General features: G+C 33.0%; 1 protein-coding gene across 1 annotated transcript in view; it reads right to left on the reverse strand.

The window, feature by feature from the left end:
- Positions 1–22,806, reverse strand: part of PCDH11X (protocadherin 11 X-linked) — a 620,512-nt gene that overhangs the window by 580,571 nt on the left and 17,135 nt on the right. Inside the window, exon 2 of the mRNA XM_046673849.1 lies at positions 10,485–12,980. Within this exon, the coding sequence (XP_046529805.1) occupies positions 10,485–12,980 (2,496 nt within the window). The remainder of the gene's footprint in view (positions 1–10,484; positions 12,981–22,806) is intronic.

Consider the following 22,806-nt stretch of genomic DNA (forward strand, 5'->3'; position numbering starts at 1 on the left):
CACTTCAAAAAATATCAGAAGATATGTTATTGCAATGCAGAAACAACTTTATTTATAGGTATTTCACTTCATACAGATTACACACACTTTATGCACTGAAATTACATCAAATACAACCAGTGTTAGTATCTACATGTATTCCAGTTGAAAGATACTCTATAATATTCACTCTACTATATTCACACAAAAACCTGTTTATTTTTTTTAAATTACAGCTGCAAATAACAAAGCAAAACCAAAATTTTACAAGTGACTGCTGTGAATGCTCTTATATTTTAAATCTTCATAATTTTAATGTTACACAGCTTTTCTTCAATCACTGTTCTTAGTACTGGCTCCACTCAAAAACAGAAATGATAATAAAATGTACACATTGCCCAATCTGAAAACTGAACTTATTCTCATAAATATTTTCATGATTTACGTCAATCCATAGTTCACACTGATCTGTTTATAAAAATGTATGTGTGTATATCCATAGATAGGTAGATATGTATGCATGTATATGATTATAGTAAATCCATATCTTAGCCTTTTGATGGAAACATAAACCCACAAAGTTGGAGACATAAGAAATTGAAAATCTGACACTGTACAGAGCACTAACAGAGAACTGCCTATCTCGTTTTTGGTTTCCTAAGTATTAAAATTAAATAAGGTATTAATGCAAAATAGAGAGGATTATTGTAATGGAGTTTTTTGTATAGGTTTTAATTATACCAACTGAGCAGAAGTTGACTATTACTGAAGGCAAATTTATGTTAGCTTTTTTTGTGCAGAAGAAGTAGAATCTGCACTGGTACTTAGGAAAAAGCAATTTAACTTTTTAATGTATAATTTAATGTTACTTGATCTGTGATGATTCAGAAAACAGGGAAACTCTATGAAGAGAAATACTGCAGTTACATTAGAAGCAAAACAATTTGATTAAAAGTAAAAAAGACGTGAGTACGTGCTTGCGATGCACTAAATATGACAAGAGCTTTATTAAATGAAAGGTGATGTATAGGAAGATATAAGGGATACAGGATGATTGTAGTTCAGAAGTGAGGCACAAGAGTTTAAAAAGAGAGGGAATGACATCATAATCTTTGAACAAGTTGTCTTTAGCTTGACGTTTATATCACTTTGCTAGAAATTTGACAAACATAAATATATACACCTACTATATGCAAACATATATATGCTCATACACACGATAGCCCATTTTAATCCCACTATATTACAACTACTTCAACACCAAATTCAAATGAATTTTTCTCTAGACATGATTAGGTATATTAATTTCTAGAGTTTGGTATGTTTATCTGTCAATTCTCATACCTGAAAATACTTAGTTGCCTGTTCCCTATCATTTCTATAATTTGTGTGCATTTTGAAATAAATACTTGTATAGCCTTATAAACAGGGAAAATTTATATACGTAAAGTTGAATTGTAGCACCGTCTTGAATTTTGTTGCTAAATGTTATCAATTACCTTAGATTCAGTTAAAGATAAGATAACTTTATATAAGACGTCAAGCTCTTTTTTCCTATCTAAAATGAAACGGTTCTGATATTATTCTGTAGTATTAGATAAAGTCTGTGTCTTTACAGAGTCAAACAATTTTGTCAGGTAGACAAAATATCCCCATGTTTAGTGAAAGATTGTATTTTGCCTCCAGAAGTTTTGGAATCATGTAGACAAAGCCATGACACCTATCTGGAAGTGAACTCAGCACCTTCTCTCGAATAACTGTATCTGTGTGAAAAAATGTAATTATTCACTCTGAACATCATAAATAAAGGTATACAATTTTCTGCAAAAAAAGGCACCCAATACACAGTTCTGAGTGATGCGATCAAAGGAATAAAATTAATAATGAAATATAATGTCTAATTTAGGAGCTCATAAATTAGTTTTCCAGAGTCCATGCAATTCCATTTTGTGTGTGTGTGTGATTTTCCCACCTTGAATATGAGACTAGGCTTGTGTTTACATACTAAAAGAACTGGTAAATTTTTTCAAAAATTTTAATTACTTCAAGGTTGTGACAGTGAACAACTATTTGAATTGTATTGAATTACTGGGAATATTTTTGCATAAAGTGATAATGTTTATGATCAATTCTCTTTAGTTATAAAGGTTCATTGAAATGTTGACCTGCATTGATTTTGAAATTGAGGTTAGAACTGATAAGTAATAAAACAAGTAAATATTTTAAAGTTTATTTTATGGATTTCTGAAAATAATATTTTTCAGCAGAGTTGTATATTCATTTACTTCTAATTACCACCAAATAGATTAAAAGTAGTATTGTGTAAACTTTTTCTAAGTATCTAATGAAAACATTATTTTGTTATCTAATGTTTTTGCCACGTAGTAAGACAAAAAAAATAAAAATGCTTTTAAAAGTCAACGGCATTTTAAAGAGAATAACATTTTATGAAGTAAGTCAATGAATAATTAATAAATATAAGGCTCCAGGACAAGGGAAAAAGTGCAAATATTTCTAGAATATCCACTGAAATATTTCATTTTCATTATTACGCCAATTTGACTATCTGAAACCTAATGAATTGTGATTGTTTCACTTGACAATTACTTTTGTATGTGTGGATAATTAAATGCAATTAACCACTTAAAAAGGACAGCTAAAGCAATTTTAATTGAGAATATCTAGAATATGAAAAAGGTAAGAGTTGGTTATGAGAATTCTTGGAAATAAACTTGCTTTTTCATTCTACAGGAACAGATATTAAGAAGGCGTTCTTTTTAACTAAAAAAGTTTTTTCACCAAAATTTGATCTTTTTACTGAAAAGAGGTTAGTCTCATGGTGGAGATACATAGTATGCCTGTGTATTACACTATCAACTAATCAAGCTATACTATTACATGAATTTTTCCAACCAACATCTATAAAAATAAACAATATGCATAATAAAGTCAATTACCACTATGTGTAAAAAATCCTGCATGTAAAGTTTATAATATAAAAAGAACAGAATAATTCTGTAATTTTAAAGTGCACCACTTGCAAAGGTTACAGAGCCTTTAAACACAATTACTAAGTTATAAAGAAAAACTTGCTGGTATAGCTTGAAATAAAAACAAATAATTTTAAAATCCTTCATCTAAAATCTATCTATAATTTCCTAAATTTTTCTACAATGAATGTGTATTGCATGTGCAGTAAAAATAAAAGCCTATGGCTACCCTAGAATTTAAAAAAAATCTACTCCTAATTCTAAATACCGCATAAAACCATGGATGTCATGTATGGATACCTATAATGCATGAAAAAATAAAATGCACAATAGTTCTTTTTAAAAATGGTAATTATATACAACACATACAGCTTTATATCATCACAGCACCTTTGAATATGCTAGAAACCTAAATATGAATAACATTTAAAAGAGACAAAAACTAAGCTTCACAAAATCTAGGAAAACGTCTATTACACAAGAGCACCTATAGGAAGCATTTACAGAGTGTGTTTTAAGTTCACATAAGATTTTTTAAGATTTGCTTGTCCTGTATCATTTCTGTTAAGATCAGGCTTCATATCACACCTGACTAGACACACAGTTACAAAATCTAATTGGACAGTGACGAGTACAGGCAACAAAACAATAAAATGAGGCAGTATTATTTTGTGTTGAAATTAAAAGATTAGTAAATACTGTACAAAATAACGGTTAATTGATTGAATCTAAATTCAACTTTTAAAAATTATTCTGAAGTATATGTATTCTCATTGATAATGTGGACAGGGTAGTCAACAAAAAAATCAGAAGATGCAGACATAAAAGATTAACTGATGGCTAGAATTAAAATTGCCTTATAAATTTTTAAATTTAAATTATTGAAAATAAAAATAGTTTGAGAAACGTAACGGCTTGAATGATCCTATTTGTAAAAATAAACTTCCAAATTTAAAGTAAAATGAGGGAATGTATTTCACCAACTTTTTTTCAATTTATGCACTTTGCATTTGAATCAAAAGAAATTACTTCTTTGAGTGATTGCAATGGTGAAAGCATACAGTACTTTGTAGTTTACCAATTAGATAGTCTACTTATGACTCAATAGACTAAGTGCACTAAAAGTTCCTTTTCTTTGTCTGTGACGACTAGTCTTAAGATATGTTTTCCTTCTGTCTTTATTCACTGACTAGAATAAGAGCTAGAGAGACCGTGAAGGACATTTCATTGGGAATATTCCAGGAGTCCAATAATGCCAACACAAGAGATGGAAAGATATCTGAGACTTTGTAAGCCAAAATGTAATAATAATCGTAATTAAATTAAAAGTGCCACCAAATCAACTGATAAGAAGGAACCGGGTAGAAAAATACATATTTTCGTTCTCTCTGGCTTTTGTGGAAAACTGGTTTCAATGCTGTCCATACTGTTCTCAAATGGGAATATTTCCTCAAACATAAATAAAGGACAGATCAAGCCTAGTTAATTAACAAAAGTAGGATCCATTTTCATCTATGGCAGACTTTTAAATATGGTTAAATTTCACTCATCATTATTCTAAATAGGTAAGTATTTTAGCCTCAAAGAGCAGGGAAGAAATCAGTTGAGAAGTTCCTTTCCTACAGAAGTTGTATTCTGAGGGATGGAGTCACTTACAGCTTTAAAAATAGTTTTTGGTTTCATCTTCTGCAAAGATGACACTCATAGAACTATTGAGGAATGCTTTATTTAGAGATTCTGGATAACTATTTCAAGACATTTTCATCTTTATGTATACAAAGGAGTGATTAGGAGTTTTTCTTATTACAGTCATAAAGGGAAGGGTCACTGAATAGGAAGAAAAATGAGGTATTCTCCCTTAGCTCATAGAGTATGGAGAAAAGGAGAGATCAGGGTGGTCGTCATGCACCACTTAAAATGCATTTATATAATAATTGCGTGTACAAATAGTCAGGAGGTCACAGTAGTTTATTATGGGACACTTGAAATGTTGATTCATTTTCTCGGGCATCATTTTGTTCCCAACCAAATTGAGACTATGGATTTTGGAAACTCCTACTCTTAGTATGTCTTGGTACCTGCAGAGCACTGACTCTAGGGGTATTATAAGTTGGCTCAATTTTGATCTTAATTTATTTGAATTACACTAATTTATCAAGAAGAAATAGGAGAAAATTATAAAGTTATTCTATGTGAGTAACTTTCACAAAGGTAAAATTTAATTTTAAGTATTTTTCTACAATAGTTGTTTATAAGTATGCAATATAATATTGTAGCTTACATGACATTTATTATTACCAGTAAAATAGCTACACTCACAGTCATTATAATTAACTAAGTAATGTTTAAAAAGCCAAATAGCAAGTATGTTCAAGGAACTTGACATCACTGGAGATACAAGGGATTCTGTATTGAGTAAATGGGAACACTAAATTTTAACAGAAACCTGTTTAAAATATTACTTACATACCAAATATCCAATAATTACACTAATTTGAAATGCTAAATGGAGCATAAACCTCTTCTAAATACCTTTACATCAAAGAACACTTCAAATAATACACTAATTTAATATACATACATAATAGGCCAAATCCTATTAACACTTTGCAAGGTAATATGATACACAATGAAGCATTTGAATGAAAATCCAAGAAACATATGTTATGTCATGATTATTAGGGTCCTTTATACTCCCTTTTTGTCTCAAGAAATCACGTTTCTTTTAAAAATTCTGTTAGTAGTGTTAATAAGTCAAAAGCAGCTTAAAGAATATGGCATAAGATTGGGATACATCATTCTTTCCTCAACAAATTTAATGTACACCTAATTTGAGGCATTTAGTCGTTTGTGTATGAAATGAATTAATTAACATATTGTGAAAAATGAGTTAATGCTAAAGGGCAAATTACTCAAAGCAATGAAATATGTTCAGTAATTTAATGCCAGAGAAATAAAATATATCTATTTAGATGTGACTCTAGGACCTTATATTTTCATAGGTGTTTTCAAAATTAAGATAAAATATTTTAAAATATCCTATTTAAATCTTTGTTTCTACTCTCATATGACTGTAATTATGTTTCATTATCCAAGAAATATCATTACTATTTTTTTTCAAAACATCAGGGAGTATAATGAACTTTACATTCTCCTTTTGATACATAAAAACGGAAAGAACTTCTTTCTTTTTCAGTATTTATAGAAAAAGGAAACATGATTACCACAAAAATAATTTTTAATGACTAACGTAGTGGAACAACATGATTACGATCAACACAAAAACCCAATAAGATTATTTTATATCATTCAACTTTTAAGAAGAGTGATGGGTAATTATAATTATTTTCTCAGCAACACCATATTAGTGAATATTTTCAAAAAAATGAATTTAAATGTTGTTGCGTTTTTGGTCATAAAAAAATCTCTTGCCTTGGATACCTTTCAGAGGGTAGCTTGGATAGCTCAGCTTCACTTCCAAACTCCCGGAGATGATGTTTAACCTCTTCAGAAATCAGACATGGCAAGTAGTTCCATGTTTCATTATTGACACATTAACCATCAGTTTGTACACCAAGACAGCATTATATTACATCACAATTGTTGACATTCAGAGCAAGCAAATGGAGAAACAGCATGATTCAACTCTTTTATTACACTGAACTGTTTCTTCCACAAATTTTAAATTTTGATTGGAAGATTGCAGCTAAAGTAAGCATAAGGTTCAGTGGGACATTATTTTTAAGGTGGTTTTTGTTTTTCTTGCCTTTATAATGAGAAATCCAGATTAGGAAATTAATGATCTTGGCCAAATTTTGAAATTCGCAAATCATTGGAATTTTTTGGAAGGGGAATGGAATTATGTTGTTCCTAGAAAGTTATATCTCACTGCAGATTTCAATAGTTGATGTCCTGGAATCAGTCTAGGACAAGAAAAATAACACGTTATCAAAATCAGATGGTTGTGTTCTAGGAGTCTAAGTTGCCAAGCATGCTATGTAGCTAAAATTCACATTACTAAAATACAGATGCACAAAATCAAAGTTACTGAATTTAGCAGTAGTCGATACCAACCCTATTACAAGCTAAGTCAGACTCCTGTTACCATTTTGAATCCATGTACAATACCTATAGCGTGGTTACATCCACGAATTATAACCGTGCAAACATTCCACCATTGCTTTTACCTCATTTCCGAAACTGCAAGACTATCCCAACTCCAATCATAGAAATTTGTTACGATTTTTCTTTTTTTGGAAATGAAGGACCTCAAATACACATCTAAGAAAGTAACAGGTACATTGAAGACCCTTAAAAAAAAATGGAACTTTCATTTTTATTCTCCTCTCGATTTCAGAAGTATGTAGTCTTCACAATATTTTAATGGGAGAGTTCTGTTAAGCAAGACTTGGTGTGGGCAGCATCTCTCTTTTATATGACAATTTTCAAAATTAATTCTAAAACGACTACGCCTATTATTTTTCTAGAATCATACCAACCAAAGTCTATCTGCTGGCTCTGAAAGATGCTAATAGAAGGGAAAGTGTAGAATCATCTTTTAAATTTCATGTTTTTCATTTCTACTACAATATATACAAAAACGCCTTCCTGAATGCTTTAAAAATGTATGCCAAAGAGGGACATCATAATCACCAGGTATAAATGGTTTTGTGCATAGATGCATTTCTATCTAATGAATGTTCCATATTTTTTCAGAACTTCAGAGTTAGAAGTAAAATCTATAGAAAATATTTTATTCACTTTTTAAAATATGAAATTTCTGATAAATTCCCTTATAACCTACAGCCTGCTATAACTATTTCATTTCTTCACTTTCATATTTCTATTAAGATGAGTAATTAACTAAATGTAAATATCATCCTAAACTCTCCTTTTGGAAACGTATTTCTTACTTTGTTTAAAATCAATTGGAATATTTCTGCCTTCTGCTAACAGCAATACTTTATTCCACTGTCAGAATTTCCTCAGGAACAGTGAATTTTTATTGTGTTGGCTGACACATTTCCCCATTTTGTATGATGTTACTTTAAAAAGAAGGCACCTACTATATTTGAATTTTTAAGTACATAAGTTCTTTTTCTGTGTTCACTTATCTTATTAGCAACGTCAGTGAATATAAGATGCCTCTTCTGGAATTAAACAGAAATTGAAGAGTATATGGAAAGGGTGAAAACATTGCAAATGTAGCACAAAATATAAGAATTCAAACTTTTTTAGTGTCATATCAGTCTACCTAAGTTCACCAATTCATGTCCAGAAGATATTTAGTAATTAATCTGAAACAACTGTCAGCCAATGATGTAAATTATACAATTTACCTATTTTTAAGAGGTGAAAAAATAGAATAAGTCATCTGAGAATTCATTGATTCTAAGATAGTCCTTTTAGCTAATAAAAACCTAACGATAACCAAGAACTCATTCTCACTAGTATTTATTTTTAATATTTTGCCTATCTCATGAAATGATTTGTCTTGTGTCTAGGAAAAGATGTCTTAGTTAAATAAAATAAAAAGCCATCATGAAAAAAGTTAATTTTATTGACTTTTTAAGGATTACAAAATATCAAAAAATAAAAAAGTATTTGGAAAATGCTTCCATTTTTTCTTTCATCCATGCCTTGTTTACTGTATGTTCAGATACTCAAATAAAATATCTAGCTCATAAAAGATCTCTATGCCTTCATAAATGATTGAAAAGAGAATTTGCTCTTTTAACTAACTTCACGGATCAATCTATTAAAAGTGAAGATCTGCAAACGTAATTCACAAACCCCACCTTTTGTATACAGCTTCAAGGGAGTCACAAATCTAGCCCAGGGAAAAGTGCTGTTAGGATACACAACACAAATATAGGATATTTTCCTGTTGAGAAATGTTTCCAAAAAACAAAATAATAACAATAAGAATTAGAAAATGAGAGATCCCTTTTGAATGGTTAAATATAAACAAAAACACACCCTGAGGAGATGTTAGGCATCTATCATGTTTGTCACCCATCTAAGATTCACCTTGGTAGGAAAACATGGGGCTCCTTCGAATGTAGAAATAACCACTGCCCTGTAAACCCATTCTAAGCATAACAAAACTTTCTACAAAGAGGGTAGGGTTCTATTCTACCACTTGAAATAACATAATTATGGACCTATTGTAACAAAAACTGCACCCACAACTGAATTACTATCTTACCTTTACTGTGTGATTAAGAGAGAAAGGTTAATGTTATCGTATAATTGAACTATGCATACCTTTAAATGACCTCAATCCCTAAAGCTATGTCCTAAACTACGGTAAATTATTTTCATTGTTAGTTTGAATCCTGACAGGCTTTAATATCTCTAACTTTGATGAGAGAAAACTTATTCTCTTTCTTATTACTATTATTTTATTAAGCCTGAATAGGGTTTCAAAAACCTTTATTTACTGAAACTGAGATGAAGAACTTTTTAAGAATAACACAGACAAAATAATAAAGTCAACAAGTGGCATGACTTCGAGAGAAAAAATGTAGATAAATTTCATCATTTGACTTTATTAAGGAAATAACCATACTTAAATCATTTAATTTACTCATGTTTTGCTAGATAAATTTTTATTCATTTCTCCACTGAATACAGATAAAAAGCACTATATAAACTGTTGTTTTCATAACTTTATTGGGTGTTAAATTATTGTACATAGATTTCTTGGGTCTTAATACGCCCATATTTTCCTTCGGGCCCATTAGAGAAAGCAAACATATTTCATTTTCGAAAAGTCATTATCTTTTAAGAACGTCTCCTGAAGGGCTCTCAATACCTTGCATAAATAGGCAAATACTTAAATGGATATCTAAAATAGAGATCTCATATATATTTCATTCTCTGGCTTGAAAATGAGAGTGAATAGCATGACTTCCTTTTCCTAATCCCATTCTTGCTGCATTGTGTGGATATAGATTTTAAGAACCAGAAAATAGTGAGTTCCTAATCTGAAAATGACACTCTCTTTTCATTGTGGGGCTTGGGGCCATGGCGTGTAAGGAAGATATCTTGATGCTATTTGATTATCTTGGGCAGACACAGATTTTTTCCAAAGTGAAATTGAGATTCTCAACACCATTATTAAGACTCGCTTCTTCAAAGCTTTACTGTGATGCACCCAGTCCCAACTGTTCTGATGCTCATGCACACAATGGTACTGAGGACAGTGCCACAACCCTTTATTGTGTTTTTCCAGTACATTCCCCAGCAAGAAATGTCATACTGCCATCTACAGACAACACTGCCCCTATCATAATCATCATTCTACATCCAGTTTTCCCACAAGCATGAGTCATTTTGTGCTGATTTTCTACCAAACTTAAAATGAATCCATATATCTGTTTGGATACTTCTTCACAATATGATTATTTCGATCCCTGGTTGAGTCAATAGATTCTGTAAAGTTCTATTTCAACTGAAACTAACTTTTAAAAATATAGTTAGAAAGGTTAGTTAGAAACTTGGATTACCTACCGGTCTGGTGTGTACAGACACAGGGGTCTTGAAAGTTGTCACTGGATAGCTGCACTCAGAAACACTGTAGGGATCAGAACTGCTGGAGGAGCACTTGGAGATGGAGTCACAGGCCACGAAGGTGTTATCAAGAGGCAGTTCCTGGATGATGTGGTGCTTCGAATTCAGAGGAGTTTCCGGCTGGATCTGAAAGGCAGGCTGTGGGGAGGCAGATTTGTAGTGCCGGGCCAAATCAGGGCTGTCAGGCTTGAAAGTAGTAGGTGCAGTGCCCCAGTTGTACTTGCCCATCGTTTGCTCTTCCAGCTCAATGGGAAGGTCTAGTGTGACACTGTTTCCATCGTTGTCAGCATCATCTGCCTTAGTTTCTTCAATAGTGACAAAGTTAAGCAGCAAGTTCTTAGGGGCATGCTTCTTCTTCTTCTTCTTCTTTTTCTTCATCATTATCATCTGCCTGTTTTCTGGGTTTGGAGTAACCCATTCAGAATTCTGTTTGTTTTTCTGAGCAGCCTTAAGGTGTGGTGATTGGCGGCATCTTACTACAGCAGTGATGAAAATAACAAGAATGACAGTTATAGTGCCAGCAACAATGGCAACCATGATCTTGACATAGTCACTGGTTGGTGAGGATGCATCAGCTGTCTCAATATTTTGGGTTACTGGTGTTTCAATGTTTTTGCGTACCAGTTCATGTATCAGGGTAGCATTGGTCACTGACTCATTCACGAATAGATTAACAATCACAGCACTGAAGAGAGAATCGGGTTGGCCTAAGTCCTTAGCTTTGACTACCAGTCTGTGTAAACCAAGGTCTGAAACAACACATTTCTCCTTCAGTGTAATGTTGCCTGTTGTTTGGTCGATTATAAACAGACCTTTTGTGTTTCCTCCTACAATGCTGTAACGGAGTTCTGCATTCATTCCAGTGTCGTTGTCAACAGCAACCACCGTGAAGACCACTGTGCCTGGATTAGTGGATGGTAGAACTAATTCATAGGAGTAGTTGGAAGAAGGAACAACAAAAACCGGTTTGTTGTCATTGACATCAACCACATTTATGGTCACTTTGGCAGTTGAAGAGCGTGATACCCTACCACCATCCTCAGCCTTTACATAGAAAGTATAAGATTCTTGTTTTTCTCTATCAAATGAAATATTTGGTTGGATGACACCAGTCTGTGGATCAATGGTGAAGTCATCATTCACATCTAAAATGGAGAGAGTAACTGCAGAATTTTCTCCATAATCAGGATCAGTTACAGTGATTAGTCCTACTGTGCCATGTCTTGGAAGGTTTTCTGGGACATAGAAGTTGTACTCATTGTGAGTGAAAATTGGACTGTTGTCATTCTGATCAAGAACAGTCACTAAGACTGTGGCATTGGTCGTTAAGGGTGGAATCCCATTATCTTTTGCCAGAACTGTGAAGGAATATTTTTCCTGTTTTTCTCTATCCAGTTTCTTCACTGCAGTCAGAATGCCTGTACGACGATCCAGATTAAATTCAGATGGAGCATCAATGCCTAGCAGGTAACTGATCTCAGCATTACGCCCACTGTCTGCATCCGTTGCACTTATTTTTGTCAGCTGGGTGCCAGGAGAGTTATTCTCAGGAACAGAAAGACTTATGAAAGGCTGGGTGAAAACTGGAGCATTGTCATTTTCATCCTTTACTTTGACGAGGAGCATGGATGATTGATTCAAAGGAGGTTTGCCAGCATCTGCAGCCAGTAATTTAATGGCATATTCTCTTGTGGACTCATAGTCAAGATATGCAGCAGTCTCTAGGAGGAACTGATTACTAAATACTGGCCTTAATCTGAAAGGGACTTCATGATCTGTAAAGCATGTCACTCTACCATTATGGTCAGCATCCTTATCTGTCACAGTTATGAGAGCAATTTTGGTGTTGAGTGGAGCATTTTCTGAAAGAACCACGGTGCCATTGATTGGATTGATGATGTATCTTATGTCAATTGATGGAACGTTATCATTGATATCTGTAACATTTACTAGCACCATTGCTCTCGCTGGCATCAATCCACCATCACTTGCTAAAACCAGTAACTTGTGGTTTGGTGATTCCTCCCTATCCAGGGGTTCTTTGATTGTGATAAGTCCAGTGGTGGTGTTGAGGTGAAATAGCCTCTTGGCGATGTTGGACACTAGATTGCTGAAATAGAACTGAATCTTGGCATTTTCACCTATGTCAGCATCTGTGGCGTGGAGCTGTGTCACTGAAGTACCTACAGGAGCATTTTCTGGTATACTGACTTCAATTTCATTCTCCTTGAAGACTGGGCGGTTGTCATTTGTATCAGCAACACTTACTTGCAGAATAGCGGTACTGGATCTTTGAGGAAAACCACCATCTTCAACCTTTACTTTCATTACATATGTATCCTTCTCTTCTCTATCTAATTCTTTTTGAACAATCAGTTGCGGCATCTTGTCTCCTTCTGGGGTTTCAATGACATCGAGCCCAAAAATACTTTGACCCTGGAAAAGATAGAATGAAAACATATTTAAACTTATGTTATTACGTAATGAGACGAATTTTCAATTTCTTGAAGCCACATGACACAGGATCAGGTCAGAAATAAATGCCCGAAGACTTGAATTCTAAGTCTCAACTCTGCCTGTAACTATTATTGTGATCTCAAGCAAGTTGCTTAATATCTCTAGGCACTTGTAAAATTAGAAAATTGTGCTAGAAGATGTTCTGAGGGCTTTTCAGGTCATAGCATTTTATGATAATAAATGTCACTCATTTATGTAAACTATTAACATTTTCAAAAGGAAGAAGTATATAGAATTTTAAAAGGAACTATCACTGTTTCACATGATGAATGAAGTCATCAGCAAACTAATCATGGTTGTTCCAAATGAACCAAAATATTTTACTGTAGACTCCAGTTGTCCAGGATGCCTTTTCACCACCAAAAGTAACAATCAAGCATAAAATATTCATCCAAGACAATAGCACATATATCACATCTAATAAATACAGCCAGACCCTTTGGCAGAGGGAGAAAATAGACGAACTCTGATAAAAAATAAAACCCTGTGTAAAATACACAGAATTTCCTTTTTTTTTTTTTTTACAGAAGCAAGTGTCAAAAATGAAATTTTCTTGGAGATTAGCAACATAATGCTATTTAATTAACTTTTTTAACAAGCAAGCACAATGGACAGAAACTCACATGTAAACATGTTAAATTGGAAAGGATAGCTTGGAAGAGCAACTATATTCCTTTTATGTTCATGAAGTCAGCTTATAGGAATATTTAAAAACAGTCTCCTCTGGTTCTGGCTTCCCCCAAAACCTCCAAGGAGGTGGTTCAACTAATATGAAATTGTAAAATACTTGCTCATTGCACATGGGCTCTCAAGTGCTGCTGCTTATCAGCACACAAAGGGTCTCACACTCTTAACAAGTCTTTTAAATAGTCAAACATCTTAATTTTGATAAAGTCCAATTTCATTAAAAGGAAATACGAATTGTAAAAAGTCCCCTATTTGGACTGCAATAAGATGAACCCTGCACAGATAAATAGTGATCTTGCTAGCTGATGGAGGAGTAGTGTTGACTGACTCTCAGGGGCGGTCTTATCCTATGTTACTTGTAGCACTTTGACAGAAATGAATAAGATAAAAAAGTACTGGAGGCTGTGAAGAAAAGATCAGAAGGCCTTAAGATTCCCAGCACGTGGGTGATTTAAGACCTCCTGCGTGTACACGCATGCACGCAATGCACGATTGTAATTTTTAATTCTCCAATCCATTTTTTAACATAAAAGTTACTGACACGTGGTGAGGATCAGTTATTGATCTCTCATTTATGTGCTCTATCATAAAAGAACAAGATAATATCTGAGGGGTTTTGTTCATAAGTTTTGTCATGCCAGTGTCTAAAATAAAATCCTAAAAGTTACAAACTAATAAATGATATCAAGTTTTCAGGGAACACTAGAATATATGATGAGATTATATATTCCTATTATCTTTTTCAATTTTCCAAGTTGTTATAATTGCCTATATATAGTTTTGTACAATACTCAAGTACAACTGTCTTTTTCCTCATGAATTACTTGAAGATATTTATGCAAATTTTTGGACTTTTTCTTTTGTCCTGAGAGTCATTTACACTTTTATTCAAATCCAGAACCATAATATATCTTGGTGGAAGAATTACATGTTTATTACAAAATTTAAGGTGGCATTTCAGAACTATTAATTAAAGTCATCAGTTAGCTCCAATGTGATTTTTTTAAAAAAGCAATGTGTATTGGTAATGTCGTTTTTAATTCATACAACTAAAATGAGCATTCTATTCATACTTTATTCCTATAAACCAATAAACAATCTGCCTTTTCTTTTAATAAAGTATATAGCAAGGGAAGCATTTTTCATCTCATATCTATTTACAAGTCTGAAAATTAGCAAACAAATCTATTTTTCAACTGCACATTTTAAGAAAATATAGAATTTTATAATAATATTAAATTAAATAACTATAGTGTTTGTTATAATTTGATCTAAATAAACATAGTAATTAATGATAATTTTATTTCTATAATGATATTTCAAAAGGCTTTTAGGAAGGTTTAAATTTAGAATGTCTCATTTAGGACTAGGAAAACCGGTTTCTAAATAGCACTTCATAAAAATCTGTGGAACTTAATACAATTTTGTTAATTCTTGGCATGCCAATATGGAGTGACTAATATGGTCACAACATTCTTCTAGGCACTGGGGATATGGTGGTGGGTAAACATATTTTACTAATGTAATCGAAATTAAATTCTAGCTAAGAAGAGAGAAGAATCAATGATAATCTAAGTATTTAACAATGATATTGTTACTAACAACTTTACATTAATTAAGAGAGTAATTCTATCTTTTTTCTTTTTTTCTGCTGAGGAAGATTAGCCCTGTGCTAACATCTGTGCCAATCTTCCTCCACTTTATATGTGGATTGCCACCTCAACATGGCAGACAAGTGGTATAGGTCCACACCCAGGACCCAGACCTGTGAGCCCACGCCACTGAAGCACAGCCTGATGAACTTAACCACCACACCATGGGGCCGCCCCAAGAGTAATTATATTTTTAATGAGAGCTATACAGGGAGATTATACAGTATTATTAGAGGTTCTTTAAGGAGAAACTAGCATATATCATATAGTATAAAATGAACAAGTAAATACTCTTAAGTTCTTGACTTTCAGACCCAAAGATCAAACTCATGACTATAATACATCTTCGAAAAAGAATATGCTAGTTTCAATTTTATGTATTTGTTTGCATATTTTGTGCTTGTATATTTAGAATTTAGTCTTATGTTTGCCTGAAATTTGAATGGACCTTTGCTTTTCCAAGCAAATGAAAGCAAGTTTATGTAGATCAAAAAATCCAAGAACAGCATGTTCATTGTCTTTTTTCTTTTTATTCTTTTAACAATAGGAAGTATTTATTGAACATCTACTATGTGTCAATCATCAAAGAACAAAGTAATGACTAACTTTCTTACTTTAATTATTTTTAAGTAATGCCTTTTTTTGGCCATTCATCAGTCTTTTAATTATTTCATGTGAAATGACAGTAATCTTAAAAGATAGATATTACAAATTCTCAAGGTGATGAGATATACATACCAGATAATGTATAATGTCCATATTGCTCCTCTGTCTTCTATGACTGCTCTGTACAATATGATAGCAATTAGCCACAGATATTTAAATTTAAATTTTAATCCATTAAAATTAGCTGAAATCTAAAAATCAGTTCCTCAATCTCACTGGTCACATTTTAAGTCCTCATAGGTACATGTGGGTAGTGGTTACTGTGTTAGATAGCACAGCTATAGAACATTTCCATTTCACAAAGTTCTATTGGACTGTACTTTTCTAAGATGTCATAACATTTTTCTTAAACAAAACTTAATGTTCAGTCAGGTGATTGCCTGCATACCCACGCAGACAATTGGAGCTCTACAAATGACTTGTATTGTCCAAAGAATTTGAAAAGGAGTTGCCCACGTATAAGACATAAATAATTTTCAACAAAGTTTTGGCCACATATCAAAGTTTGATGCCAAAGTGTAGTGCCAACATGAGCTTACTATCATTATTGAATGACTATTCCAAGATTGTTCCTCTGTCTTTTCTCCTTCAAGAATAAAGAATGACTAACACATGGATCCAACATTAGTTCTACCCCATGGCAGTTAGCTCAACAGACATTCATACCCACGTGAGCAATGCAAAAACTGAAGCCCTTTGTCGTATGTTAGACCATGACATGAGAAAGGTGTGGGAAAGGTAAAAGAGAAAATAAAGATGTATGGGTCCTTAATTCATCACCTCACTAACATTAGCACAGACATATCCTATATACAAAAAAAGTTAAAAATTGGGGATAATTGACCTGTAGTATCCTGAATTCCAAACCTACTTAAAATTATTTCCCCTCGTTTATAGGGACAAATTATACCTGAGAAAACCCTTGAATATCTCTCCCAAACGTTCATCCTTTGGTGAGGGCACTAGCTATCACTCATATGTGTGCATCTCTTGGTAATTTACTTAAGCCTTAATACACTAATGGATGTGAGTGTAGTGTAAGATGGCATCAAGCTTCATTTCTATGTATAATCTCTAAGGACACGGCACTTGGCATATATGAACACATTTAATAAGCATTTGTTAGATGAATAAATGCATGAATTAAAAGGATAATTCCTATTTTAAAAGACAGAAGCAGAAAGAGCAGAGTTTGGTTGTTCTTGTTTTTAATTCTCAGTCTCTGTAGGAAGAGGAATACGCTATCATTGTTGACCTAGGGTTTATTTTTTTTTACTTTAATAAAACTGTCCAGAAAACAATTTCAGAATTATTTTATAAAACAACTGTTTTTTTTCTCTTAGAGATATAATAAGCTAAAGTGTCAATCTCTGGTAAAAATTTATAACCTAGTTGTAAACTTTTATTTTCAGAAGAAATGATGACAAGCACTAACCATGGTAAGTGGCCAGGTGCATTACTTATAAAATATAAAACCTTACATATGTCAGTCACACACATATACAAACAATAAAAAGAAAAAACAACTCAGAGAAGAAAAAAGCATACTATATGAACTGGGTGCAACACACTATATGTTGATTTTGGATTCTGATATCTTAAATGACACTGATCTCAAGTACACAAAATTGTCAAATCTACTTCAGGTTAAGAAAAATGTATACACTTTCTACTAACCTCATGTAATGCAAAAGACTTAATTGCATTTGTGATTGATATTTCTTACTAAATTCAAAAATAAGCTTTGAGTTTGCAAACCCAGGACAAGAACTGCTGAAATAAGCAAGCTGTGAAACTCATCTGAGACTTTAATTCTTTGTAGGGATTTGTAAAATCAAAGAAGAGAAAGTTAGTCTCAGATATGAAACTTCCAAGAGAAAGACTTTTGCTTTTGAGAAAAAGATGAATAAAGGATAATTTGTTGCCAAATTAAAAGCTATATTTTTTGTCTATTGTTCTGGGAAAGAATTAACTGAACCAGTGTACTAAACTTTAACATTTTTGACATGTGCACGTGCAAGACACCGCTTCCTTGCCTTTTGGAAGGTAATAAATAACGCAGCACTTCCACAGCTATCAATCTGGTGCAGTTGCCCAGAAAATGCATACAGTACCAGTAAGTACTAAAAATGGTTCCTAAGAGATTGCGTTCTGAAACTGATTAAATAAAAGCTATTTACTCGGTAGATCGAGGAATACTGGGGGAAAGACTGAAAAATTATTTCTGAGTTTTACTACTTCTTGATTTATCAAGAACCAACCTAATTTTTTTTTAATTTTTCACTTTTTTCTTACTGTTACTGATACATCTTTGGACCAGAAAAATGCAAGGACATAGTTTCAGATGGGTAAAACCACAGAGATATGACTATTTTAGTAAACAGTAGGGAAATAAATTTAATATTCTTAATACAAATATAATGGGTGCTATAATAAATTTACTTTAATTCCATTAAAAAGTTTCTTTGTTTACTATAGGCTGCCTGCAACTGTCGGAGAGAATAGCAATTGTTTCTTAACTATTCAATATTGTGGTGTCATTTAGATTCTATGCACTATTTCTAGAACATTTATTTCAGCATTCATTTGTAGCATTGTCAAGGGAAATACAATAAAAAATGGATTACGTGTAAAATGACCTGAACTGTTAGTCACATATTTGACAATAACCTTGAAGTCACCAAGTCCCTCCCTACTTTTTTCATATTAGGGAAAGGAGAGTCACGTGTTTAAGAAACCATCAACTCTCTTTGGAAGAAATAAATTTACATTAAAATATTAATAGCAGTGGTGTTAATTTTGGCAAAGCCGTGCACAGGGTTTAAGATATCACACACGCTAATTTTATCTATTGGGATTTAACAAAGCCTATATGGTAGTACAATGATATTCATAGAGTAAGGTTCTTTTTTTTTTTAATGTTAGTTCCAAGAAAAGAAATTCCTTCCATTGACTTTTTTCCCCTCTATTTTATGAGATTTCAACACTAGGAACAGTTTGCTTTTGCTCTTTGACAAAAGAAGGCACTCAGGAAGGTTCTTGAAAATGATAGTATTTTTGTCCTAAGTTCTGTCTTAAAGTGTATTCCCCCCTTACTTCAGGATTTTTTTGATGATATATGATAAATAGCCTTCATTTCCTTTTTTATACCCATGTGTCACTGTCACTATTCTGTGTCCTCTATCTGAGAGAATAATCAAACCACTTGATTATATTATTTGGAATAAGCACTCGGATTGAAATGCTTTAAAGTGTTAACTTAAATTCATAATGCTATGAACTGGAACAAAGGAGATTTAATGGAAGATATCAGGGTGGTTATATCCATGAGAACAGATGGATATTGAAACAAATCTACTCAGCTTTCCATTTTTCAGTCTATTCTTCACGTAGATTTGAAAAGTCAGATTTTGACTTTCAGGAAAAAATGGAAAATCTTAAACAAATGACTGAATATGAAATATATAAATGAAACAAAAGACATAATCTGATTCATTCTACTAACTTCCTATGAGGAAACCAATCATTTTTTACTAGTGTGTATAATAATTCAGCATTGTTTTTCTTACTTGTTCCATTTGCTGCTTGCTTGCTCTCTGTCTCTCTCTTCAGCTTTTAACACTTGCAAAGACTAAGTGTGCCTTACAACATGGAAAACTTTAATACCAGGCAAATGTTTAAAATACAAATTGGACTTGATCCCAGAGATTTTAATGTTTACATTTTATTTGAAAATATTTTCTTTTAAGGAATATATTTTCAAGTATATGATTTTAATCACTAACTGCTTTTAATTGAAAAGACATGCAAAACAAATGAAATGTCACTCCTAATTGTTGTTAATCAGCTCTTTTTATCAGCTGCTCCCTTGTGCTCAAGTTAGATGAGCTGGATTCATAAGGAAACAAGAGTACAGTATATTGAATCATTACATACTAGTACCAGAAGGGACTTCAGATATCATTTAACCTTCCTTCTCCTTTTACAAAAAGAACACTGAGACTCGGTGAGGTTAGGTGACTTGCTCATGATCACACAGCTAGTTAATTGCAGAGCCAGGTTTGAAAGCCAAATCTCTTGACTTTGAGTTCAATAGTTTTAACCGCAGTTACTACTCAAAGAGGAGGCCTTATTGATGCTGGCAAGAACTCTTCTACTGTGGAGAGCTCAGGGGGCATGAGATAATCATCAGATAATCGTTATGCAAAAGACAAACAAACAAACAAAAAACTGTATTTCTTGATCCCTATTGAACCACTGACAAAAGGTTTCTTCCTTGCACCCTTCAAATCTACTCTACTACCCTAAGGAGTAATATATAGTGAAAAAAGAAACCAAAGAAACACTGTCTAAAATATAAAGAGTGTCGTTATTTCCAAGCACAAATTAAGATGAGTCAAATTCTCAAAAGAATTCACCATCACTCTTTTTTAATAGTTAACATAAAGTATTTTACATTTCATGGAAGATTTTCTTAAAATTTCCTTTAAAAATATTCTTAAAAAACCTTTCTAGAAAAAAACCCAAAAGCACTTTATATTGCTGCATATTTTATCTAATCTTTTGTTTAAAAGAAGCAAGGTAATGATCTAAAGGTTAATTTTAATTAAAATTCATGATTAGGCTAAACCATATCAAAACATTAGCCATCAAAAAACAGAAAATATGATCTTTCACTAATAGGTGCTCTTGCAAACCTAACTGATTTCTTATTAATATCAGGAAGGTAAAATTCAAGATGCTCCTGGTTCAGTGTGACAGAGAAAACTTCAGGTAAAGACAATCAGTACCTAAGGGAACTCCAGCAGTGGGAGGAGGGTAGATACTGTCACAAAATTTAAGGTCTTATAAATCTATTTTATCTTTTAAGTCTCAGAGCTTCTTGAATGGTTCTGACTCTGATTGGTTCTGCCCTCTGGATTGTTAAAAGTTCTAAACCAATTTCTGTTGGACTTAATCCTCAAAGTCCAGAAATCGAGTTTTTTCTAAAACATAATTTCAGTTTCTATATCATATGGAGAGGCCTTGACTTCTGTGTGTTGGGGCCTCTGAATATCAATTAAATGGATGTCACAATAAAGATGGTGGCAAATTTTTTTTCAGAGAAGTTAAGTCAATGACAATTTGTCCATGGATCACGTTCTCTTGGAAATTGGCAATCACTGCAAGAATAGTTCAAATCCCTTGCTTTTGGGGGCAAATAGAGTTTCAAATGGGCAAAGATGGCTCATTCTAATCAAGGCCTTGCTATATAATTGGAAGTCATTAATAATATCATGGGTGAACAGCCAAATCTTGTGGATGATATATAAATATTTTGTATTGTTGGTCACTAAAATATTGTTCACATTTATGAATATAAGTATCAGATTTCTCAGTGATATGGTTTTTCAGAGGTAGGATGTAGCCCAACAGAGTCAAATGTACATGGTGGAGGGGGGTTGTTGTTGAAGGATGGCATGAGAGGGGCAGCAAACTTGGGTCCTTTTTCCCCTGCACATTTCAAATGAACCAAAAGGGTAATTTGTTTTCCAAATGGAGGTGAAGGATTGTGAATCTCACACATGGCTTTTTACAATTTAGACTTTAACACAAATATATATTCTTCTTTGTTGAAGGCAAGACTGGGCAAAGAATGGGGGGCATTGGCTAGATGTGACATGCATCTGGTGTAAGGGATAATGAGAGAGAGAAATGTTCAGGGCAGACAATACTAGGTCGTGCGCAGAGGAGAGTATCTTGTCTACTAAATCAGAGAAAGCTCCAGGTGAAGCCATTTATGGTCAGAGTTATTTTCATAGTCCAAGGTCTACCCAGTTAGCATTAACCCCATGGGACATATCTCAAGATGTTATAAGGGCCTTACTCCTGACCCATGCTTTCCTGTTTTGATTTAGAGGGGAAAGGAACTCATGCTCATTTGCCCAAATGTTTTCTGATTCTATTTTAGAAGGAAGTACCAAGTCCTCTGAGATCATTTGTGATTCTTCCTTATTACCCATGTTTTCAGCAAGATGGAGAGGTGAAGCCCAAACCTCTCTGATGGTAAGTAATTGATGAGAGTCATTTTCTAAAATCATCAAATAAGGGGTCATCATTAGAAAATTCATTATCTTCATCATCAACAGTATCATCATCATTGCCGTTATCCTCACCATATTCATCATCATTATTATTGTTGTAGTAATTTTCATCCTGGGAAGGCCACTACCTCTTCTGGATAAATATCAGAGTCTTGACAAGTTTCGTAGGTCAAGACAGATTTTTTTACAGAAACACAAGGAACCAAGAAAGTCAAAATAACTTTTAATATCTATTCACATTTGAACGCTAAAATATATAAGCCATTGCTATCTAAATGAATTATTGGCAAAGTAGATGACAAAAAATATTTTTACCACTGCCTTCCACTAAAAAAAAAATCATGTCCTCTTAAAGTAGCTCCATGATAGGAAAAAAAAGCCATCAGTGTTCTATAAGCATAACTATGTTTTTATATTTAAAGAATCTTTCTTAACCTACTCAAATTTACTAGAAGTATTTAATATAGGCAAATACTATGCCCCATGGCACTGATTCTAGGAGTGATTTAAATTATGTCTGGGATCAGTTTGAATTAGAAGAGACAATTATATTTTCAGACTACTAGTAATTTTTTTCCTCAGGTGCACTGAATCACACTTTTAATCAGGGCATCGATACACTATAATATCTAACCTCAATCCAGAGAATAGTAATGT

Source organism: Equus quagga, chromosome 10 (assembly GCF_021613505.1).
Source record: "Equus quagga isolate Etosha38 chromosome 10, UCLA_HA_Equagga_1.0, whole genome shotgun sequence".
In the NCBI taxonomy this organism is placed as follows: domain Eukaryota; kingdom Metazoa; phylum Chordata; class Mammalia; order Perissodactyla; family Equidae; genus Equus; species Equus quagga.